This window comes from Coregonus clupeaformis, chromosome 20, assembly GCF_020615455.1.
Source record: "Coregonus clupeaformis isolate EN_2021a chromosome 20, ASM2061545v1, whole genome shotgun sequence".
Lineage (NCBI taxonomy): Eukaryota > Metazoa > Chordata > Actinopteri > Salmoniformes > Salmonidae > Coregonus > Coregonus clupeaformis.
In genome coordinates this window covers 35,569,504-35,595,874 of record NC_059211.1, presented here as the reverse complement: position 1 = coordinate 35,595,874, position 26,371 = coordinate 35,569,504, and the positions used below count along the sequence as shown (strand labels likewise).

Here is a 26,371-nt window from a genome sequence, read left to right as displayed (position 1 = left end):
CTTTGCCATTTGTCAGCCTCAACTGTTCAGTAGAACATGCAATGTGACACAATTAAATATGACCCATACTTTCAAAGAGATTTGTCGACAATCTACTGAAGTCTACCTAACAGCCATAGAGAGCTAAGCCTCCTTACTGTAAGATTGGTCCCTTCCTTCTCTTCGCAAAGTATAAAACCCAACAATAACATGTGCATGCTGCCCAGTACCCTTCATGGTCTGTGGCGTTTTAAAAGCATATTTGCCTGTGGTTGGTTTCCTGGCCTCTCTGCCTGTGTGTGTGCGTCTACATATTACTGCCATATGTGCCAGTCGGGGTGAGGGGAGAGGAGAGACGCCATGCCAAATGTTTTATATTAATTATCAGAGTGTTGCAATCCTGCTTGCTAAGAAACACTAAGCAACAGTAAAGCACAGCCTGAGAAAACACCATGTCTGTTTGGAGAAGATGAGGTGTTTCAAACAGAGAGGCCTCAGAGACACACAGAGAGAGAGCGAGAGAGCGAGAGAGAGAGAGCGAGAGAGAGAGAGAGAGAGAGAGAGAGAGAGAGAGAGAGAGAGAGAGAGAGAGAGAGAGAGAGAGAGAGAGAGAGGATGGGAGATAATAAGAGCATGCTCTAAAAGCAGTGATGATGTAAATGCGATAAATGCTTTTGTGGGTGATTTTATCTGCTCTCTCTAGACTGGCTCCAGATAGCTAATCAAGCTTATGGCATGTGGTGTGTGTGTGTGTGTGTGTGTGTGTGTGTGTGTGTGTGTGTGTGTGTGTGTGTGTGTGTGTGTGTGTGTGTGAGAGAACTGGCAGGGAGAGCTGTTGTGTAGAAAACAACACCATCTGTCTCTGCACCAAAGCCAATATTGGGCTGGCCATGGTTCCAATTAACAACCACATAGAACGAGAGAGAGAGAGAGAGAGAGAGAGAGAGAGAGAGAGAGAGAGAGAGAGAGAGAGAGAGAGAGAGAGAGAGAGAGAGAGAGAGAGAACAAGACAGAGAGAAAAAAAGAAAGAGAGCGAGATTTGCACATCATTATAACACTGTACATAGCCATAATATGACATTTGAAATGTGTCTATTCCTTTGAAACTTGTGAGTGTAATGTTTACTGTTCATTTTTGATTGTTTATTTCACTTTTGTTTATTATCTATTTCACTTGCTTTGGCAATGTAAACATATGTTTCCCATGCCAATAAAGCCCTTTGAATTTAATTTAATTGACAGAGAGAGAGAGAGAGCGAGAGAGAGAGAGCGAGAGAGAGAGAGAGCGAGACAAAGAGAGAGCGAGAGAGACAGACAGAGACAGAGAGAGAGCGAGAGAGCGAAAGAGCGAGAGAGAAAGAGGGGGTAAAGAGAGAGAGAGGGGGGAGCGAGAGAGAAAGAAGGATAGAAAGAGACACAAAAAGGAGAAATTGATAATATAATAAAATAAAGAAAAGAGAGTGAAAACGAGAAAGACTTGGCAAACACAGAAAGAGTAACACATTCCAACAGCTAAACTTTACAATGTTGCTCCATTAAAAGGCCAGAGAGAACAGAGATGTGTTTCAGATCAAACTAGTCAAACAAAGAGGCACGATAACACCATATGCAATACAGGACGCATCCTTTTTCACTATGGGCCCTGATTAAAAGTAGTGCACTACATAGGGAATAGGGTGCCATTTGAGACAGACTCAAAGTCATAGAGCCAACTTTCCTAAAGACATGAAAACATGCCTCTTTCGGATCGTAATTGTCCCCTGGTGAAATTACATTGGCTTGATTTGCTGTGTCCATCTTTTATTTCATGTTAGACTTGGTGTTCTTTCATTACTCAGTACTTCTGATTGACAGGGAGTGTTGCGGAGCATGTTTTACATTTGAATTTCGGGCCGAGGAGGATTTTAAAAGGCTGGAGGCAGGAGGTTCCAGCGGGCCAACAGCAACAGTGTGTTTACCAGGCAGAGCAGGGCTAAACTCAAACGGTTCCAGGGCCCATCTGTGTCTGTCTGTGGACCTTAGAATGGGGGACCAGTAAACGAGGCCTTGGCAGAGCTGATTCAGGGCTGATCAAGTGTGTGTGTGTGTGTGTGTGTGTGTGTGTGTGTGTGTGTGTGTGTGTGTGCGCGAGTGCGTGTAGCAGGGCTGATACAGGGCCCATTAGCCCCAGGAAACAGGCTCTCTAATGGGGGAACAGCGTAGAGGAGGTCTAGGTCGAGGTGTTAAGACCTACAAACCGTTACTATTGACTCTGTTACTCTATATATCCACCACACAGCACCTTCTCTCCAACTCTCTGGAAGCTGCTAGCTGGACTTGGCACTGTCTGACTCCACTAGCTCAGCCCTCACAGTGTCATAGTGTTTGTGTCAGACAGACAGACAGACCAGTGAGAGTATGTTGAGGCAAGTGTGGCTCTAGTCATGAGGATGGTGCTTTAAGCAGGGGAGATCTGGCTGCATGCGATGTGATGGGGCTGTAAGGCTGTGTCTTTCTTCTCCTCCTCCTCCTCCTCCTTACCTTACTTTGCCATAATTAAGGACCGGAGTGGCACTCCACACACAGACAGCTAATCTGGTACAGTCACTTCACTGTTAGAGTGAATGTGTCTCAATAGGACTCACATATAACTCATAGGACTCACGTGTATACAGTGGAGGAAAAAAGTATTTAGTCAGCCACCAATTGTGCAAGTTCTCCCACTTAAAAAGATGAGAGAGGCCTGTAATTTTCATCATAGGTACATGTCAACTATGACAGACAAATTGAGAAAAGAAAATCCAGAAAATCACATTGTAGGATTTTTAATGAATTTATTTGCAAATTATGGTGGAAAATAAGTATTTGGTCACCTACAAACAAGCAAGATTTCTGGCTCTCACAGACCTGTAACTTCTTCTTTAAGAGGCTCCTCTGTCCTCCACTCGTTACCTGTATTAATGGCACCTGTTTGAACTTGTTATCAGTATAAAAGACACCTGTCCACAACCTCAAACAGTCACACTCCAAACTCCACTATGGCCAAGACCAAAGAGCTGTCAAAGGACACCAGAAACAAAATTGTAGACCTGCACCAGGCTGGGAAGACTGAATCTGCAATAGGTAAGCAGCTTGGTTTGAAGAAATCAACTGTGGGAGCAATTATTAGGAAATGGAAGACATAAAAGACCACTGATAATCTCCCTCGATCTGGGGCTCCATGCAAGATCTCACCCGTGGGGTCAAAATGATCACAAGAACGGTGAGCAAAAATCCCAGAACCACACGGGGGACCTAGTGAATGACCTGCAGAGAGTTGGGACCAAAGTAACAAAGCCTACCATCAGTAACACACTACGCCGCCAGGGACTCAAATCCTGCAGTGCCAGACGTGTCCCCCTGCTTAAGCCAGTACATGTCCAGGCCCGTCTGAAGTTTGCTAGAGTGCATTTGGATGATCCAGAAGAGGATTGGGAGAATGTCATATGGTCAGATGAAACCAAAATATAACTTTTTGGTAAAAACTCAACTCGTCGTGTTTGGAGGACAAAGAATGCTGAGTTGCATCCAAAGAACACCATACCTACTGTGAAGCATGGGGGTGGAAACATCATGCTTTGGGGCTGTTTATCTGCAAAGGGACCAGGACGACTGATCCGTGTAAAGGAAAGAATGAATGGGGCCATGTATCGTGAGATTTTGAGTGAAAACCTCCTTCCATCAGCAAGGGCATTGAAGATGAAACGTGGCTGGGTCTTTCAGCATGACAATGATCCCAAACACACCGCCCGGGCAACGAAGGAGTGGCTTCGTAAGAAGCATTTCACGGGTCCTGGAGTGGCCTAGCCAGTCTCCAGATCTCAACCCCATAGAAAATCTTTGGAGGGAGTTGAAAGTCCGTGTTGCCCAGCGACAGCCCCAAAACATCACTGCTCTAGAGGAGATCTGCATGGAGGAATGGGCCAAAATACCAGCAACAGTGTGTGAAAACCTTGTGAAGACTTACAGAAAACGTTTGACCTTTTTCAAAGGGTATATAACAAAGTATTGAGAAACTTTTGTTATTGACCAAATACTTATTTTCCACCATAATTTGCAAATAAATTCATTAAAAATCCTACAATGTGATTTTCTGGATATTCTTTTCTCATTTTGTCTGTCATAGTTGACATGTACAGACATGAAAATTACAGGCCTCTCTCATCGTTTTAAGTGGGAGAACTTGCACAATTGGTGGCTGACTAAATCATTTTTTCCCCCACTGTATGTGTAGCTTGCCAGGGCCATAAAGACAATCTCACATAAACTATTTACATGAAAAATCTTAAGTATGTTTATGTGTATATATGATACTGTAAACCTTATGAGGGTACATTCAAGTATCCCTGAACACTAAAACTGTCACCAGGGAGGAATCCCTTCCCTCTTCACAGTGGGAAAGCAGGCACAGGGTCCCATGTCAGATCCCATGTCTAACAACATTAGATACACTACAGCATAAGGCCTAGTACTGTACTGTAGGCTGTGGGCTGGGCTTCATGGCTTCATGACTGTTGTCAGCTGTTATGTCTGATGAGGAGACATTTACTACACTGTTCACCTGCTAATGGCTCCCTGGCTCTAACGGCATGTAGAATTACTGCTTACATCTCTAAAAACATAAGCAGCCTGGATGCACATTCATCTGAATAAACTACGTCAATTTGTTCAATCTGACATGGAAATATTTCCACTTAGTACAGGAAATAACTAAATTAAAAAGGGAGCCTGGTATGTAGGTTGTTATGCTGTGTGATGTACTCACTAGGGGTGTCAGAGTGAAACCTGAGTCTGTGGTTAAGACAGATGGGTCTGTTGTAGACCTGGGTTCAAATACTATTTCAAATATTTCAAATATTTTAGCATTTGCTTTTGCCTGCCTGGATGTGACAGATGGGAAGGGTTTTCACTTTTGCAACTATTCTATTGGTTCCATTGTGCCAGGCAAACTCAATCAAGCCCAGCTGATGTATTTTAAATTATTTCAAATAGTGTTTGAACCAAGGTCTGGTCTGTAATATGGCTATATAATGGTTTCTCTGCTCAAAGCATCACACTGGAAAAGTGGATGGATATTAGCACGTCAGCTAGAAAGCTTCACATGACCACAGTAATCCCACTCAACACAGAGGTGATGACGGAGATCTCACTCTTCTCGTTGCCGGAGGAGACCAAGGTCTTTTCACTGCCAAAGGTCGGATTTCAGGCTAAGCCTCTCTTTCTGAGAGAATGAATTTGGGCTAGGAGACAGATTTAATTTATTAGCTATATCTGTTATAAATGTAAAATGTTTTAGCCGTAAAGAATGTAGGGTTGTGGGTTTATTGCTGAAGCTCAGCTCTCTCAGTGATCAAAATAAAGATGGCTTAATATATATTTTTGAAAGACCCTGTGTGTGTGTTTGTATGTGCGTGCGTGGTGTGCGTCAATGAGTGTGTGTGTGTCTGTGTGTGTGTTCGTGTATGAATGCGTGCGTGCGTGTGTGCATTTATGTGGATGTGTGCATGCATCTGTGTTAAACATTGTATGGGCTCTGGTTTTCATGGTAGGATGTTTTGCATGCAATGAGAACACATCACCACCACATATGGAAATAATATGGAGTATTATTAACGCATTCTTGCAGAATGCTATGGTGTTAACTCACATTTGACAATGGTTATTTCAGAAGAACCGCAAGCTACATGAAAGTCTACACAGCATATATGGAAAGGTAGGTGTAGAGGAGTGTACAGATCCATCCAGGCTTACAGTGTAGAGCAGCATGGTTGAGTTAAACCATTTAGGCCTGTTGCGCTCATTTCTCTCTGATTTTCTCATGTGATACGGTGGCTTAGCCTCAGCCTGGAGATCTGGGCCAGTCCATTTTAATTTTCTCATTAAGTCTCACAGCGAGCGAGAGAGAGAGACAGAGAGACCATGCAGGCCCTCTGGTCTCCTTCCTAAATATGGCTAGCTGTCCAGGGGAGCTGCTGGGGTTTGCTGCCTCCCACTGCTCCTAGAAACCACCATGTTCCCCTCCCCTTCATGTGCCCCACTATAAGGTATGTGTGAGTGTTTTCATGAAGCGAAGGGGAGGGAGGGTTTACCAGCCAGACTGGAAAACAATAATGTTGTTAGGGACTCCAGTGCCAACCGAGTTCACCGACCCTGGTGTGACCATGACCATAGCAGTTGGCAAACAGCACAAACAGATCTGGGACCAGGCTAAGCATAAAGTACATGCCAACCTATATCCCATCATTTGGCATATAAACCAGAGTCCTCTTATCACTTGAGGGTTGATAGCAACGATGCCCTAAAGCAGTGGTGCGTTAGTCATCAAAGTGGTATAGTTTTGTCACTGATTATTAGAGTTTACAGTGAGAGGATGTGGAAGGTGTGAGTGTCTGCACAGTGTAAAGAAGAGCCTGTACCCATGGGTAAACCACTGCTGCACATTACACACTAACTACTGCCATACAGACATTAATGTCTCACCACAGGAAATGTGGGAGGGTGCGTGTCTGTGTGAGTGTCTGTGTGTGTGCCTGTGCGTGTGTGCATGTGGGTGTGTGTATGGGTGGGGTGCATGTGTGCATGTTTGGTTGTTGTTGTCCACAGACTGTATGCTATCATGATTAATCTGTAAACAATAGCTGAAAGCTCTTCTAGTTTAGACCGTAACATAGCACAGGTTTCCTCTGCAAAAGGATTGGTTTCTAAACGTCTCACGCCTGAATGTTAATAAAGAATGGTATGAATGAAATGGGAGTATGAAAGACATGGGAGTAAGTGGAGTAAGAGAGAGACATTGGAAAGTGACTTTGTGGAGAGAGACAGAGACAGACAGACAGAAAGACAAAGAGAGAGAGAGAGAGAAACAGACAGACAGACAGACAGACAGACAGACAGACAGACAGACAGACAGACAGAGAGAGACAGAGAGAGATTGGAAGGGGAATTAGTTGGAGCTGGACTCACATGGAAGGTGTGTCTAATGCCTAGGGCTAGTTTCTCTGTCCTGATGTCCCAGGCCACAGGCTGGGGGGAGTTTAGCACGAACACCAGGGGCTTCTGGTGAACCAGTAGGGACTGGATGGGCTTCAGATGCAGCTCCACCTGGGAACAGGGTAACAACACAGAAGGTTAGAGGTATATAATTAAGCAATAAGGCCAGAGGAGGTGTGGTATATGGCCAATATACCACGGCCAAGGGCTGTTCTTAAGCACGACACAATGCGATGGTAACCAGTTTATAATAGCAATAAGGCACCTCTGGGGTTTGTGGTATATAGCCAATATACCCCGGCTAAGGGCTGTATCCAGGCACTCCTCGTTGCGTCGTGCATAAGAACAGCCTCTCTCTCTCTCTCTCTCTCTCTCTCTCTCTCTCTCTCTCTCTCTCTCTCTCTCTCTCTCTCTCTCTCTCTCTCTCTCTCTCTCTCTCTCTCTCTCTCTCTCTCTCTCTCTCTCTCTCTCTCTCTCTCTCTCTCTCTCTCTCTCTCTCTCTCTCTCTCTCTCTCTCTCTCTCTCTCTCTCTCTCTCTCGCTCTCTCTCTCTCTCTCTCGCTCTCTCTCTCTCTCTCAACCTCTCTCTCCCCAACCCCTCCCTCCCTCCCTCCCTCCCATTCCCAGGCTAATCGACCAGAGCTTGTAAATCACTAACTCAACCCACAACGAGTTCTGACAGTGTCATTTTATTTACATTTACTGGCCCTAAATCAATTCTAACTCAATTAGTCAAGGCAGGTTCAGATGAGAAAAAGAGGGAATAGAGACTTCTAGCTACTGTCTTTAATAGTGACTGGCGTCAGCACATTTTCAGTTACAATGTCTGTCAAAAATGATGAAAACAGCAACGCAACAAACAGTACGATATTGTCTCTGAGAGTGACATTTCAGATGTACACTTGAGCCAAGAAAACGTTCACTGAGACATGATATGAAGAGAACACACACACACACACCTTGTCAGACCCAGTCTCCTCACACTATCTCTACCATTGACCATCTCTAAAACACTCCAAACTTCATGCCTCAACAGAGCTATCCAGGAGATAGTGACATGTTTATCCACTGTCTGTGACAGGCAGTTGGCATTCAAAGTTGACAGTTGGTATTAAAAAAGCTGAAGCTGCTCTTTGACATGCACTTTAAGGCCAGAGGAGAGAGAGACACAGCAAAGAGAGTACATTAGAGAGAGACACAGCAGAGAGAATATATTAGAGAAACAGCAGACAGAATATATTAGAGAAAGACACAGCAGATATAATATATTAGAGACACAGCAGAGAGAATATATTAGAGAGAGATACAGCAGAGAGAATATATTAGAGAGAGATACAGCAGAGAGAATATATTAGAGAGAGACACAGCAGATAGAATATATTAGAGAAAGACACAGCAGATATAATATATTAGAGACACAGCAGAGAGAATATATTAGAGAGAGATACAGCAGAGAGAATATATTAGAGAGAGATACAGCAGAGAGAATATATTAGAGAGAGACACAGCAGATAGAATATATTAGAGACACAGCAGTGATATATTAGACACAGCAGAGAGAATATATTAGAGAGAGATACAGCAGAGATCATATATATTAGAGAGAGACACAGCAGAGAGATTATATTTGAGAGAGATACAGCAGAGAGAATATATATTAGAGACAGACACAGCAGAGAAAATATATTAGAGACACAGCAGAGAGATTATATTAGAGACACAGCAGAGAGAATATATTAGAGAAACAACAGAGAGCGTATATTAGAGAGTGACACAACAGAGAGAATATATTAGAGAGAGACACAGCAAAGAGAATATATTAGAGACAGACACAGCAGAGAGAATATAGTACTAAAGACAGTAGATGCATGGCTTCAAAGCCTCTTGATCATAGTCTCCCACAGATATAAAGGACTGAGGCCCTCGAGAAGAGAGGGAGAGGAGGAGGAGCACAAATTAGAGTATTTAGCGATATGGGCCATAAAAATGCTGCAATAATCATAATAAAAAGGGCCTCGGAGAGAGACGAATGGAAGAAATTACAGAACGCTTATCTCCAAGGGGGCTTGGCTCAGAGACGCTCTGAGCCAGACACATACACACAATTACAAACACACATGCAGTCACACAACAAGTGAGACAAAAGCCCCACAAGTAAGTCTTGCATAGCTTCTCTCCCTCTTTTTTTCTCACCCCTTTCTTCATGTTTGTCCTTGTGGAAAATTGTAGATGAACATCTAATCTACTTAAACCTCCCCCTCTGTCCAGACTCTGGAAAAAGCCTCTGCATCCCTCCTGGGAGAATAACCTAACGCAAGGCAACTCAGATATAATCATACCTGCTCTCATATACAGCTGGCTCCAGGGGCCTTGGCTTTGACCAGGGAGAGAGAGAGGAAGGTGGGGGGTGAGAGAGAGAGAGAGAGAGAGAGAGAGAGAGAGAGAGAGAGAGAGAGAGAGAGAGAGAGAGAGAGAGAGAGAGAGAGAGAAATAAAGAGAGAAAGAGAAAGAGAGTTGTGGAATTTTAGCAGCAGACAGAAACAATTCCAAAAGAAGTGAGTCACCTGAAAGCAAAGGCATAAACACAGTTGTGGGGAAACAAAATGGCAAAGGTTAAGAGAAAGTAGTGCCAGAGAGTCTAAAATAATAAGATTAACTGTGTTGTGATACACTCTCTCACGTCAGACTGAATGTGCCCATGGGAGGGTCACTGACGTAGAAATACCTGGAGAAGACCTGTGAGGCCATTTAGCCAGTCAACTTCCAGACATTATAGATCAACTGAGGAATGCATCAACTCGTGATCTTTCACACTTATCAATGTGGGAAGGGGGGAGATTACGTGATACCAATCTATCAGCTGTGGAAGCATTGGAACTTACAGCCACTTTCCCATTCCCACTCCCAGTCCACACTCCCAGTCCCCACTCCCACTGCCAGTCCACACTCCCAGTCCCCACTCCCCATCTCCTCTCCTACTAGCCAGATGTGTAGAGGACAGAGGAGAGCTGAGCAGCAGATGCTGTGTGTCTCTATCTGCCCACAGAGAGACTGAGATGCCTTCCATCCAGATTCCATCCGGAACCATTGTCATGGTTGCAGACCCAACACAACCCCGCGTGGGGACTTTGACTGGGTCTGCACTCTGTGCTCCTCAGCCTGTGGTAATGTGATTTAGACGTCACAGCATGCAGGGCCAAGGGCCCGGGACCCATGGAGGATGTGAAGAGAAAAGGACCAGAGTCCCCAGTGATCAAAGCCCAGCTAGTAGTGCTAAGTGATTAGTGCTTTTTGAGGTCGGTTCGGTTTTGGTTAGATTATTAGAAAATAATAACATTAAATGCACTATGCATTATGTGGGTTGAATGCTGTAACAGCACAGAATAAAACAATTAATAAAAGTCCCATGATGGTAATGTTTGCCCATTACTGCTTATCACTTATTAACCATCATTTACTCACATTATATTACTTTGATACATATTTCAGTTGTTGTGTATATATCATTTTCTTTATTTGATGACTTTATTATTTCATTCCAAGTATTTTGGTATTTTATTAGGATCCCCATTAGCTGTTGCAAAAGCAGCAGCTACTCTTCCTGGGTTCCACACAAAACATGAAACATGACATAAGACAGAACATTAATAGACAAGAACAGCTCAAGGACAGAACTACATACATTTTTTTTAAAGGCACACGTAGCCTACATATCAATACATACACACAAACTATCTAGGTCAAATAGGGGAGAGGCGTTGTGCCGTGAGGTGTTGCTTTATCTGTTTTTTGAAACCAGGTTTGCTGTTTATTTGAGCAATATGAGATGGAACGGAGTTCCATGCAATAATGGCTCTATATAATACTGTACGCTTTCTTGAATTTGCTCTGGATTTGGGGACTGTGAAAAGACCCCTGGTGGCATGTCTGGTGGGGTAAGTGTGTGTGTCAGAGCTGTGTGTAAGTTGACTATGCAAACAATTTGGGATTTTCAACACGTTTCTAGTCATCATCTCATCTCTATAGAGCTGCTGCCTATGCTGTCTGACAAAATCACTATTTTGTAGTTCTTCAAAGTAAATAAGGCACACTTTTATGACTGCTGAATACCAACTATCAATCACTTAGATAATATATTTTCAGGTAGAGATACCTTGTGAAGCAACAGCTGCTCTCAATGTCACCTCACGATCACGCACTATTCTCTCTTCCGTAGCAGGCATAAAAGAAACACAGACCGGACAAGTAGACGAGCAATGGATTATGGTCATTGTTGTTAATGACCACATTTTATGTGCTAAACTATGTAGAATATTGGCCTGTTGGAAACTACAACTCCCTACTAGATCGCACAGTTCAGATTGGATCTGATTTATCTCTAGAGAAACTGTGCGATGTGCGAATTGATCTCACAGAAAACCCCCGAAAAAAATGGAATTCAACTAATTGACCGACAATAATAATTGAACCGATGTCGGTCAAGTAGTTGTTTAAAAAAAGAAAAATAACCTACATTTAGGTTAATCGCTCAGCACTACCAGCTACACGCCTGTTCTCTGGGCTAGGATCAGGTGGCCCTGGCCCTGGGACCTGGGACTGCCACGCACCTCCAGAGGCACCTGTGGAGACTAGAGGCCCTATGGAGAGACTCTGAGAGCCCCAGCGGGAGCCTGGAAGCCCAGCCTGATTGATGATTGGGAGGCTGGTGCAGGGATTTGGGGGACCAGGGTCCATTACAGTCATAGCCAGGCCCAGGACACATGGGCTGTGTCCCAAATGGAACCCTATTCCCTATATAGTGTACACATTTTGACCAGAGCCTAGGTGGGTCTGGGCTCTGGTCAAAACTAGTGTGCTATGTAGGAATTAGGGTGTCATTTGAGAAGTAGCCATGCTAGTGACTGGCCAGGGACAGGGAGGGAGGGGGGCTTGTCTGGACCTATCACGTTACAGTGAAATCAAACCCCTCACAGGATGACAGCTGCTGCCAGCCCCGGCACGCTAGGCCAGTCCCAGGCAGCATACCGTGACTGGTCAGAGCATACCGACGTAAACAAGGAAAATATTCCATTAAATACAAAACTCTCAGTTAATTACTATATAAACAATTATTCATATTTTCAACGAATGCCAATACAACACGCAAAGAGAGGAGGATCCAATTGATGTAAACAGGCACTAGGCTGTGGATATCTACAGTATTAAGGTATGACGAAAACATATTCCAAGTCAGACAATAATAACTACAGCATGATTCAAGGCATTTGGCTAGCCGCCTGCGTCAAGCATTCTGAACGCAATTTCATGACCTTTCAGGTCCCAGTAAATTATGTTTCACGACCAAGCATTCATAATACACCAGCATAGTAAAGTCAAACTTTCATAACCAATGTATGCACAGCCCACTGGTAATAAGCAGTCTGTACCTCAGTACTACTATAACACAGCTGTCAGAGACCTCTCTCTCTACACCACCATCCAGTCAGTCAGACCTGACACTATCACATGCACACGCAAACGCACACGTACCCATGTACCCATGTACACACCCACAAACCTCCAGCTTTCAGTAGCCCTGGCTGCAAAAACTGGGAACAGGGTGGTTTCCTTTATTGACAGAACTAATTATGAGTCTGACAGTCCTCAGTGCTAACTCAAAACATCCTTCAATTAGCCAGCCAGTAAGACTAATCTATCAAAATATTCTACCTCCCTCCCTCGGCAAATAATAATAATGGTCAATCAACTTCAGAATGAAAGCAGCAGGCACTTTATTATAACAGAAATACAGTTGGTTGGAGCAGCTGCCTATATGATGGCTAATGACTTTGTATATAGTACCTCTTAGTAGCCCTTTGTAACTGGGTTGATATACTGTATAAAGTCACAACTGGAATTATATATTATTTCATACTAATACAACTGCTCAGAGAAAAATTCAAATAGAGCTTTTTGGCCACGCAAACCAGTGGTAGGTTTGGCGTCTGCATATGCAGACAAGTACCTCATACATACTGTAAAATATGGTGGTGGATCTTTTATGTTATAGGGCTATTTTGCTTCCCCTGGTCCTGGGGCCCTTGTTAAGGTCATGAACTTTACTCTGTACTAGGACATTTTAGCCCAAAACCTGGTTGCCTCTGCAAGGAGGCTGAAACGTCGCCACAAGTAGATCTTCCAGCAAAACAATAACCCCAAGCACATATAAAATTCCACAAAGAAATTGTTAATTGACCACAAAATCAGCATATGTAATGGCCATCTCAGTCTCCGGACTTAAACCCCATTGAAAAACTGTGGTTTGAATTGAAGAGGGCAGTCCGTAAGCGCAGACGAAGAATATCAAGGATCCAGAAAGATTCTGTAACGGTCTAAGATCCCTCCCAACGTGTTCTCCAATCTCATAAACATTTTAGAAAAAGGCTCAGCGCAATTATCCTCGCAAGGGGTGGGTGCCAGAGTATTGAAAACAAAAACAAAATATTTGTATCTGAGCAATTGTATTACTATAAAATAATTTAATTGTGTATTTTTTGAGCATACAATATAGCTCATTATTTGTATTATTTATTTTATAGTATTTTCTTGCTCATCTTTATCAAGGGTGCCAATAACTTCGGTCGTGACTACAGTATATCACCATACGATGACTTGCCATATTCTATAACTAGGCCTGGGGAAACATGTCGCGGCATGCTCAAAACAGGATGCTCAGCAACACAATCATCACTCCTCTACAGCAGACAGACAGCACTAGACGAGAGCAGAAAAGGCTGTTGGAAAAGCCTTGCATTGCCTGGAACTTATCCCATGAACATTAAGATCTAGCTTTATCAGATAGGTGTGTGTGTGTGCATGCATGTGTTTGTGTTGTCTGTATCTTGGTTCTTTCTGGATCACTTTTCAGACAGTAGAGGGGCAGAACTTTCTGTGGGGGTAGATAGCAGGGAGCAACTCAGAGGGCTGCCAAAGAAGGGAACCTGTTGACTGCTCTTATCAGCACCCCACAGGCCGTCACCCTGCTGATCTGAGGGCCGTTGGGGCCACTACCTGGAGACTCTCCACTGCACAGTGATGCTAATCAGTCTGCCTCCAACCTCCAACCCCAGGTCATACACATACACACCGAGACACACAGACAGATAAGACTTCAGGGGCAGATATTTCTTCATGGGATGATAGTAATCAGGGTGTGATAAGGTAGACTGGCAGGGGAATTAGGAGATGCAGAGGAAAACAACGCTCCATCAAGGAGGGAATGATGCAGACCCAGATCTCATACCCAGATCTCTGTCTGAATGCTGTGCATTCACGTCATGTACAGTAACCCTTCTGATCCCCATGGGAACAACAATTCTAGAGGTGCCATCATATAACTTCATATCCATTGAACATGTTAAATGATCCTTTACAGGGTGTCAGTCAGCATTATTCAAATAAACCATACATCTATAATATGTGTGCTCAGCATAACACAGTGTCAGGACACCCAGGAGGAGATAGATCTGAAGAGATAGCTGTGTCAGTGCTTGTTTTGACATCTGACTCTGGTGATGACAGTGCCATCGCTGCTTGTTTATTAAGAGGCAGATGACTAGAGAAATGTGGTTCTCTGCTACTACGGTGCGTTCGTAAATTCACTCCGATTTTAGAGCGCTCTCGTTTGAGTGTGCCAGAGCCCAGAATAACTGATACATTTACGAATGCGCAACACCCATTGAATATGACCTGAATATGACCACCAAGGTGCAAATTCGAAATTTGGGTAGTGCATCATCAGTTCCTCTTGTCATGTTAGTCATTGCAGACCTTAGAGAGCTATTTATAACTTGTCAGAAATGTCCAGATCAACTAGCCCATGTCAGCTAACGTTTTTTTATTTAGGTTTTTTAGCCCAAAGATTTTGTTGTAATTTTTTTGTCTCAAATATCACATGAATACACATTAGACATTGCTACATTTATAGAATTGCAAGAAAATGAGCTTTAAAACTGAAACATTCTCTCAACCAACATGAGGTGTGTGAACAGTTTTTGTCATGAACAGTGCTTGTGCCCACAGAAATAGACGTGGTGAGTGAAAAAAAGTTTGAGAACCCCTGCTCTAGATAACATGAAAACAGCCTATCCAGCTCTGCTAGGGCAAGTAAAAGGGTCAGAGTGAGGTGTTCTCCCATTTGTGTCTGGAAGTAGCTAGCAAGCTAGCCAACTTTAGCCAGTTAGCTTGCGCGCTTGACTGCCGTTGTGAGGTCAGAATGCTCGGATCAACTCTACTCCTCGGCCAGAGCATCCAGTGTGCCCTCTGAACACTCCGAGAGCGAAACGAACTGACAATCTGACAACACTACATTTACGAATGCCCAGAGCACACTCTGAGCGCACTCTGGCACTCCAGAGTGAATTTACGAACACACCCTACAATTACCCTATTCCAAGAGGTTTGGAATAGTATTTTCTTACTGTTAGAATTAGTTCTCTAATAACTATGTTACCAGAGAGAGAGAGAGAGTAGTAGTGGTGGCATTGTGTATATTTACAGTACACTAGGTTGTTTGACATGTCTCTTGCCCTTTGTAGTGTCACTCAGTTCCACTCCAATCTTCGCATATAGAAGCTGTATTCTCTGTAATCAACTCTTAGTGCCTAAAGAGATGTTACACCACACCTCTGTCCTTTAGGAGCTGTGCTATCATCCATTTGTGCCTGGGGAGCTGTACAGCCAGTCACCCTCCAGGCAGAGCTCAGAGCAGCTACAGTATCTATGAATTCCAACTGATAAAACAATAATCTGCTAAGCCTCACGCTGATCCACGGCAAATAATCTCTCGTTTGATGTTTGCCTTTGGGAAGTTGATTAGACAAAATGGCCTGTGTGTGTGTGTGTGTGTGTGTGTAAGTGAGTGAGTGAAATGTGTGAGAGTGAGAGACAGTTGAGTACCACTCAGTACTCTACCCTGCACCTAAGAGACTGCTGCCTTATGTACATAGTCATTGAAAACTGATCATTTTAATAATGTTTACATACTGTTTAACCCACTTAATTTGTATATACAGGTAAAAGTCAGTAAATTAGAATATTTTGAAAAACTTGATTTATTTCAGTAATTGCATTCAAAAGGTGTAACTTGTACATTATATTTATTCATTGCACACAGACTGATGCATTCAAATGTTTATTTCATTTAATTTTGATGATTTGAAGTGGCAACAAATGAAAATCCAAAATTCCGTGTGTCACAAAATTAGAATATTACTTAAGGCTAATACAAAAAAGGGATTTTTTAGAAATGTTGGCCAACTGAAAAGTATGAAAATGAAAAATATGAGCATGTACAATACTCAATACTTGGTTGGAGCTCCTTTTGCCTCAATTACTGCATTAATGCGGCGTGGCATGGAGTCGATGAGTTTCTGGCACTGCTCAGGTGTTATGAGAGCCCAGGTTGCTCTGATAGTGGCCTTCAACTCTTCTGCGTTGTTGGGTCTGGCATTCTGCATCTTCCTTTTCACAATACCCCACAGATTTTCTATGGGGCTAAGGTCAGGGGAGTTGGCTGGCCAATTTAGAACAGAAATACCATGGTCCGTAAACCAGGCACGGGTAGATTTTGCGCTGTGTGCAGGCGCCAAGTCCTGTTGGAACCTGAAATCTCCATCTCCATAGAGCAGGTCAGCAGCAGGAAGCATGAAGTGCTCTAAAACTTGCTGGTAGACGGCTGCGTTGACCCTGGATCTCAGGAAACAGAGTGGACCGACACCAGCAGATGACATGGCACCCCCAAACCATCACTGATGGTGGAAACTTTACACTAGACTTCAGGCAACGTGGATCCTGTGCCTCTCCTGTCTTCCTCCAGACTCTGGGACCTCGATTTCCAAAGGAAATGCAAAATTTGCTTTCGTCAGAAAACATGACTTTAGACCACTCAGCAGCAGTCCAGCTCTTTTTTTCCTTAGCCCAGGTGAGACGCTTTTCGCGCTGTTTCTTGGTCAACAGTGGCTTGACACGAGGTATGCGGCAGTTGAAACCCATGTCTTTCAAGCGTCTCTTGGTGGTGGATCTTGAAGCCCTGACTCCAGCAGCTGTCCACTCCTTGTGAATCTCCCCCACATTTTTGAATGGGTTTTTTTCACAATCTTGACTAGGGCGCGGTGATCCCTATCGCTTGTACACTTTTTCTGACCACAGTTTTTCCTTCCCTTTGCCTCTCTATTAATGTGTTTGGACACAGAGCTCTGAGAACAGCCAGCCTCTTCTGCAATAACCTTTTGTGTCTTTCCCTCCTTGTGCAATGTGTCGATGGTCGCCTTTTGGACAGCTGTCAAATCTGAAGTCTTCCCCATGTTTGTGTAGGCTTCAGAACTGGACTGAGAGACCATTTAAAGCCCTTTGCAGGTGTTTTGAGTTAATCAGCTGATTAGTTTGTGGCACCAGGTGTCTTCAAAATGTAACCCTTACACAATATTCTAATTTTGTGACACACGGAATTTTGGATTTTCATTTGTTGCCACTTCAAATCATCAAAATTAAATGAAATAAACATTTGAATGCATCAGTCTGTGTGCAATGAATAAATATAATGTACAAGTTACACCTTTTGAATGCAATTACTGAAATAAATCAAGTTTTTCAAAATATTCTAATTTACTGACTTTTACCTGTATATACTGTATTCTAGTCAAGGCCTATCCTATATAACTACTGCTGTACCCATAATGTCTATACACAACATCATATATATATATATATATATATATATATATTTATATATTTATAGTCCGGACTCTGACATTGCTCGTTCTAATATTTCTTCATTCCTTTCTTTTTCTTTTTGGGATTTGCGTGTTTTGTATTGGTACGTATTACTGCACTGTTGGGAGCATTTCACTACACTCGCGGTAACATCTGCTAAATATGTGTACGCGACCAATACAATTTGATTTGATTTTGAGAGAGAGAGAGAGAGATTGCTGTCCGGGCCCTCTCCCTCGATTTGTTTATTTTCAGCCCTATCAGCCAATCATACAGCCAGACCCAGACTATGTGTGCATGCCAAATTGCACCCTATTCCCTATATAGTGCAATACTTTATCGGCCTGATTGAAAGTAGTGCACAAAATAGAGAATATGGTGCCATTTGGGACAAAGACCTAGACTAGGAGATTCACTCAGACCTCTACTGTTTATCTCTCTGCTGCTACGACAGAATGACGTTTGGTTATTGACAAAATATCAGCACACATTTTTTGACACACAAGCCAGTGACATGGGAAACGCCACCTTGAGGAAATGCTCTTTCTCTCTCTGACTCACTCGCTACCAGCTGGGTTACTTATTAACATTACAAGTGGCACAAAATAATTATGTCCTTTATCTGAGACCAGTATTTCCCTCCCACGCTGCTGAACACACAGCCTCGACCTGGTTCTTACAAGTCTTATCAGGGATCTACTGGTGGAGAATGGTCTCTCTCTCTCTCGCTCTCTCTCTCTCTCTCTCTCTCTCTCTCTCTCTGCAAACAATTTGGAATTTCTTATAAAAACAAGAAGTCTTTACTCAACTCTTAGCCGAGAGACTGGCATGCATAGTATGGGCCAGGTGCAACTTAACTAGGTCTTTCTTTGCAGCACTGGACCATATGACTGGACGATAACTAGAGTCTGCAGGACTTGCTTTGTGTGGTGTCAAAAAAGCAGAGCATCTCTTTATTACGGACAGACCTCTCCCCATCTTTACAACCATTGAATCTACAGTTGAAGTCAGAAGTTTACAAACACTTAGGTTGGAGTCATTAAAACTTGTTTTTCAACCACTCCACACATTTCTTGTTAACAAACTATCGTTTTGGCAAGTCGGTTAGGAAATCTACTTTGTGCATGACAAGTAATTTTTCCAACAATTGTTTACAGACAGATTATTTCACTTATAATTCACTGTTTCACAATTCCAGTGGGTCAGAAGTTTACATACACTAAGTTGACTGTGCCTTTAAACAGCTTGGAAAATTCCAGAAAATGATGTCATGGCTTTAGAAGATTCTGATAGGCTAATTGACATCATTTGAGTCAATTGGAGGTGTACCTGTGGATGTATTTCAAGGCCTACCTTCAAACTCAGTGCCTCTTTGCTTGGCATCATGAGAAAATCAAAAGAAATTAGCCAAGACCTCAGAAAAAGAATGGTAGACCTCCACAAGTCTAGTTCATCCTTGGGAGAAATTCCCAAACACCTGAAGGTACCACGTTCATCTGTACAAACAATAGTACGCAAGTATAAACATGCAGCCATCATACCTCTCAGGAAGGAGACGCGTTCTGTCTCCTAGAGATGAACGTACTTTGGTGTGAAAAGTGCAAATGAATCCCAGAACAACAGCAAAGGACCTTGTGAAGATGCTGGAGGAAACAGGTACAAAAGTATCTATATCCACAGTAAAACAAGTCCTATATCGACATAACCTGAAAGGCCGCTCAGCAAGGAAGAAGCCACTGCTCCAAAACCGCCATAAAAAAGCCAGACTACGGTTTGCAACTGCACATGGGGACAAAGATCTTACTTTTTTGAGAAATGTCCTCTGGTCTGATGAAACAAAAATAGAACTGTTTGGCCATAATGACCATCGTTATGTTTGGAGGAAAAAGGGCGTTGCTTGCAAGCTGAAGAACACCATCCCAACCGTGAAGCACGGGGTGGCAGCATCATGCTGTGGTGGTGCTTTGCTGCAGGAGGGTCTGGTGCACTTCACAAAATACATGGCATCATGAGGAAGGAAAATTATGTGGATATATTGAAGCAACATCTCAAGACATCAGTCAGGAAGTTAAAGCTTGGTCGCAAATGGGTCTTCCAAATGGACAATGACCCCAAGCATACTTCCAAAGTTGTGGCAAAATGGCTTAAGGACAACAAAGTCAAGGTATTGGAGTGGCCATCACAAAGCCCTGACCTCAATCCTATAGAAAATGTGTGGGCAGAACTGAAAAAGCGTGTGCGAGCAAGGAGGCCTACATACACCTGACTCAGTTACACCAGCTCTGTCAGGAGGAACGGGCCAAAATTCACCCAACTTATTGTGGGAAGCTTGTGGAAGGCTACCCGAAACTTTTGACCCAAGTTTGAGTGTATGTAAACTTCTGACCCACTGGGAATGTGATGAAAGCTGAAATAAATCATTCTCGCTACTATTATTCGGACATTTCACATTCTTAAAATAAAGTGGTGAACCTAACTGACCTAAAACAGGGAATTTTGTCAGGAATTGTGAAAAACAGAGTTTAAATGTATTTGGCTAAGGTGTATGTAAACTTCCGACTTCAACTGTATATATTTTCACTATGACAGTTTACAATCTAAGGTAACACCAAGTAATTTAGTCTCCTCAAGTTGTTCAACAGCCACACCATTTATTACCAGATTCAGCTGAGGTCTAGAACTTAGGGAATGATTTGTACCAAACACAATGCTCTTCATTTTAGAGACGTTCAGGACCAGTTTATTACTGGCCACCCATTCCAAACCAGACTACAACTCTTGAAGGGTGTCAGTGACTTCATTAGCTGTGGTTGCTGATGCATATATGGTTGAACAATCAGCATACATGGACACACATGCTTTGTTTAATGCCAATGGCAGGTCATTGGTAAAAACAGAAAAGAGTAGAGGGCCTAGAGAGTTGCCCTGCGGTACACCACACTTGACATGTTTGACATTAAAGAAGCTTCCATTAAAGAAAACCCTCTGAGTTCTATTAGAGAGATAGCTCTGAATCCACGACATGGCAGAGGTTGATAAGCCATAACACATACGTTTTCTCAACAACAGGATATGGTCAATAATATCAAAGGCTGCACTGAAATCTAACAGTACAGCTCCCACAATCTTCTTATTATCCATTTCAACCAATCATCAGTCATTTATTCTTCACTAGTTTACTCCAATTAGGGAAGGGGTGGTGGGGTTGGAAGTAATAAAGGGAAATATATATTTTTTAAAGGATATGTATATACAGTGGGGAGAACAAGTATTTGATACACTGCCGATTTTGCAGGTTTTCCTACTTACAAAGCATGTAGAGGTCTGTAATTTTTATCATAGGTACACTTCAATTGTGAGAGACGGAATCTAATACAAAAATCCATAAAAATCATATTGTATGATTTTTAAGTAATTAATTTGCATTTTATTGCATGACATAAGTATTTGATACATCAGAAAAGCAGAACTTAATATTTGGTACAGAAACCTTTGTTTGCAATTGCAGAGATCATACGTTTCCTGTAGGTCTTGACCAGGTTTGCACACACTGCAGCAGGGATTTTGGCCCACTCCTCCATACAGACCTTCTCCAGATCCTTCAGGTTTCGGGGCTGTCGCTGGGCAATACGGACTTTCAGCTCCCTCCAAAGATTTTCTATTGGGTTCAGGTCTGGAGACTGGCTAGGGCCACTCCAGGACCTTGAGATGCTTCTTACGGAGCCACTCCTTAGTTGCCCTGGCTGTGTGTTTCGGGTCGTTGTCATGCTGGAAGACCCAGCCACGACCCATCTTCAATGCTCTTACTGAGGGAAGGAGGTTGTTGGCCAAGATCTCGCGATACATGGCCCCTTCCATCCTCCCCTCAATACGGTGCAGTCGTCCTGTCCCCTTTGCAGAAAAGCATCCCCAAAGAATGATTTTTCCACCTCCATGCTTCACGGTTGGGATGGTGTTCTTGGGGTTGTACTCATCCTTCTTCTTCCTCCAAACACGGCGAGTGTAGTTTAGACCAAAAAGCTCAATTTTTGTCTCACCAGACCACATGACCTTCTCCCATTCCTCCTCTGGATCATCCAGATGGTCATTGGCAAACTTCAGATGGGCCAGGACATGCGCTGGCTTGAGCAGGGGGACCTTGCGTGCGCTGCAGGATTTTAATCCATGACGGCGTAGTGTGTTACTAATGGTTTTCTTTGAGACTGTGGTCCCAGCTCTCTTCAGGTCATTGACCAGGTCCTGCCGTGTAGTTCTGGGCTGATCCCTCACCTTCCTCATGATCATTGTCACGCCCTGACTCAGGGGACGCTTAAATGTTGAGTCAGGGTATGTATGTTCTATGTTGGGTATTTCTATGTTGGTGTTCTATTATGTGTATTTCTATGTTGGCCGGTGTGGTTCCCAATCAGAGGCAGCTGTAGCTCGTTGTCTCTGATTGGGGACCATACTTAGGCAGCCTATTGGCACTAGTGGGTTGTGGGATCTTGTTCCAGTTAAGGTATGTTGTGTTGTGCTGCCTTGGACTTGACGTTTCGTTTTGTTTGTTGTTTTGTCGTTGTGTTTAATATTTAATAAACATGTACGTATATCACGCTGCACCTTGGTCAGTCCCGTTCATGAACGATCGTGACAGAAGATCCCACCAAACGAGGACCAAGCAGCGTGCCCAGGAAGAGCGAATTGCCATGTCACAGGTGGGCAAATGGTGGTCATGGGAGGAGATATTTGCGGGGAAAGGGCCATGGGCAAAGGTAGATGCCCAGGCAGGAGAGGAGCAACGGCAGCACAGAGGAAGCCGGTCGAGGAAGAAGCCCGAGAGACAGCCCCAATAACATTTTGGTACGTAGCTCCATGTTATGCGGAGCTACGTATTGTGTTGCCAGTGCGCCAGCACAGTCCTGTACGTCCTGTGCTTGCACCACGCACGTGCCGTGCGAAGATGGGCATCCAGCCAGGACGGGGCGTGCCGGCTCAACGCTCCTGGTCTCCAGTATGCCTCCTCGGTCCCGCGTATCCTGCGCCAGTTCTACGAGCTGTATCGCCAGTGCGCGTGCACAGCCCAGTCCGTCCTGTGCCAGCGCACCGCAGGTGTAGTGCGAAAGTGGGCAGCCAGCCAGGACGGGTTGTGCCAGCTCTCCGCTCCAGACCTCCAGTCCGCCTTCGCAGTCCGGTCCGGCCCGTTCCTGCTCCTCGCACCAGGCCAGTGGTGCACGTCACCAGCACGGCCCGGCCTGTTCCTGCTCCTCGCACCAAACCAGTGGTGCGTGTTCCCAGCCCGGCCCGGCCTGTTCCTGCTCCTCGCACCAAGCCAGTGGTGCGCGTCGCCAGCCCGGTCCGGCCTGCTCCGGCCCCTCGCACCAAGCCAGTGGTGCGTGTCGCCAGTCCGGCCCGGCCTGTTCCTGCCCCTCGCACCAAGCCTGTGGTGCTTGTCGCCAGCCCGGCCTGTTCCTGCCCCTCGCACCAAGCCAGTGGTGCGCGTCGCCAGCCCATCCCGGCCCGGCCTGTTCCTACTTTGCGCCGTTCATTTTTCCCTCGATCTTGACTAGTTTCCCAGTCCCTGCCGCTGAAAAACATCCCACAGCATGATGCTGCTACCACCATGCTTCACCGTAGGGATGGTGCCAGGTTTCCTCCAGATGTGACGCTCAGCATTCAGGCAAAAAGTTCAATCTTGGTTTCATCAGACCAGAGAATCTTGTTTCTCATGGTCTGAGAGTCTTTAGGTGCCTTTTGGCAAACTCCAAGCGGGCTGTCATGTGCCTTTTACTGTGGAGTGGCTTCCGTCTGGCCACTCTACCAGAAAGACCTGATTGGTGGAGTGCTGCAGAGATGGTTGTCCTTCTGGAAGGTTCTCCCATCTCCACAGAGGAACTCTGGAGCTCTGTCAGAGTGACCATTGGGTTCTTGGTCACCTCCCTGACCATGGCTCTTCTCCACTGATTACTCAGTTTGGCCGGGCGACCAGCTCTAGGAAGAGTCTTGGTGGTTCCAAACGTATTCCTTTTAAGAATGATTGAGGCCACTGTGTTCTTGGGGACCTTCAATGCTGCACATTTTTTGGTACCCTTCCCCACAACTGTGCCTCGACACAATCCTGTCTTGGAGCTCTCCGGACACTTCCTTTGACCTCATGGCTTGGTTTTTCTCTGACATGCACTGTCAACTGTGGGACCTTATATAGACAGGTGTGTGCCTTTCCAAATCATGTTCAATCAATTTAATTTACCACTGGTAGACTCCAATCAAGTTGTAGAAACATCTCAATGATGATCAATGGAAACAGGATGCACCGGAGCTCAATTTCGAGTCTCATAGCAAAGGGTCTGAATACCGATGTAAGTAAGGTATTTTTTTTATAAAAAAATTATAAATTAGCAAAAATATCGAAAAACAACCTGTTTTCGCTTCATGGGGTATCATTATGGGGTACCGTGTGTACATTGATGAGGAAAATATATAATTTAATCAATTTGTGACCGACCAGCTCGATCTTATGTAGCACAATTTGAAAGTTGATAAACTTCTAACCTCACTTTTGAGAAAATGGTCCTTGAATGTTTTGGTACCTACTGGAGAGCTCTTCTTTGTCTACACCCATTCAGCATCGTTCACACCCTCTTAAGCTTTAGCCTCACCCATCACTTTAAGGATTCACATGTGAGGCTATGTACTAAACAACCAAATGTTTCAAAACTAAAGGCTGGCTTATATATATTGTAAATTTTATCTGGAGTGCCAGAGTGTGCTCTGGGAGTTCGTAAACTCAGAGTGCTGTCAGAATGTACGTTCATAAAGTCAGAGCGTTTCGTACTTGGATCATTCAGAGCGCACACTGGACTCTTTTGCGGAGGAGTATGGTTCATCCGAGCATTCTGACCTAACAGCAAATCAAATCAAATCAAATTGTATTGGTCACATGCGCCGAATACAACAGGTGCAGACATTACAGTGAAATGCTTACTTACAGCCCTTAACCAACAGTGCATTTATTTTTAACAAAAAAATTAAAAATAAAACAACAACAAAAAAAGTGTTGAGAAAAAAAGAGCAGAAGTAAAATAAAATAACAGTAGGGAGGCTATATATACAGGGGGGTACCGGTGCAGAGTCAATGTGCGGGGGCACCGGCTAGTTGAGATAGTTGAAGTAATATGTACATGTGGGTAGAGTTAAAGTGACTATGCATAAATAATTAACAGAGTAGCAGCAGCGTAAAAAGGATGGGGTGGGGGGGCAGTGCAAATAGTCCGGGTAGCCATGATTAGCTGTTCATGAGTCTTATGGCTTGGGGGTAGAAGCTGTTGAGAAGTCTTTTGGACCTAGACTTGGCACTCCGGTAGTCAAGCACCCAAGCTAATATTGGCTAGCTTGCTAGCTACTTCCAGACACAAATGAGAGAACAGCTCACTGACCATTTTACTCGCCCTAGCAGAGCTGGTTAGGCTGTTTTTATGTTATCTAGGGCTTTGCTGACTGCAACTGTGCTGCTGGCAAATATGTAATTACACTTTTTTGCCTACGTTTACTGACACTGGCCATATTTAATGGGTGTTGAGCGTTCGTAAATTCGTCAGTTATTCTGCGCTCTGGCACACTCAGGCAAGAGCGCACTGAAATCGGAGTAGATAGCCAGAGCGAATTTACCAGCTACGTCTAACGACAGTTATCGCAGTGACATCATAAACATTCTATTGAAATAGTTACTTGCATAGTGGAGTCTTTTGTTTAGACATGTAGTTAGCTAGCTAAACAATGAACCATAATCCCAACTCATAACGTAACTACCCTGCATGAATCTGCAGGTAGCTCACCAACCAGGTTCAATGTTAGCTAGCTAACATTACGCTATAACTAGCAATGCAAATGGCTCTGAGATACGAATAATATTACTACACAGATCATACACGTAATATTAGCTAGCTAGCCAGCCAGCTAGCGTTATCTAGCTAGCTAACAGTACACTTTAACTTGAAATTAAAATGACTTTCTGACAAAATTAGAAATGTGTAATATCTGAAAATGTAGCTAGCTAGACTCTCTTACCCGTATACATGGATGGACGCTTCTCCCTCTCTGTCACGGAAGCCATGGTTCCCCTTAGTTTGAAGATGTAATCAGGAGACAGGTGTTTTATGCAACAGCCTTCTTTGTGCTCTCTTTTCGACTCCGTCTGCATATTTGCAATCAAACGCAATAATTTTCTCCATCTCCTTAGCTATCATACTCTAATTCCACTGATTTCAAAACTCGGTCCTCCAGAAAGTGGAGAGCAACACTTATGCAGTTCTACTACGTGATATCTTTCAAAAAAGCTGCGTTAGAAAGGATTACCTACACATACTGACCAGCTCATACTATAGACAGAAGCGTGCTACATGGCAGACCAATCCGAACTCATCTCTCGGCATGTCCAGCCCACTCATTATCTCAGCCAATCATGGCTAGTGGGAAGGTTGCTGTCTTTTTCTGGGGCTAAACCAACTAGGCTCATAATTTAACCATTTTATTCGTATTTACAGATGGCATACAAGTTTGTTATTAAGGCACATGAAAGCATTTCTGCTAAAAAACGCATTTTGATTTAAAAAATACAGTTAACGTTCAAATGGTGCTCCTGTGAAGTAGTGATGCGC

The 26,371-nt window shown here is 43.8% G+C and overlaps 1 protein-coding gene across 1 annotated transcript in view; it reads right to left on the bottom strand.

Annotated features, from left to right (window-relative positions):
• LOC121533923 (transforming growth factor beta receptor type 3-like) overlaps nt 1-26,371 on the bottom strand; it is a 161,596-nt gene that overhangs the window by 61,236 nt on the left and 73,989 nt on the right. Inside the window, exon 4 of the mRNA XM_041840285.1 lies at nt 6,961-7,098. Coding sequence (XP_041696219.1) covers nt 6,961-7,098 — 138 coding nt within the window. The remainder of the gene's footprint in view (nt 1-6,960; nt 7,099-26,371) is intronic.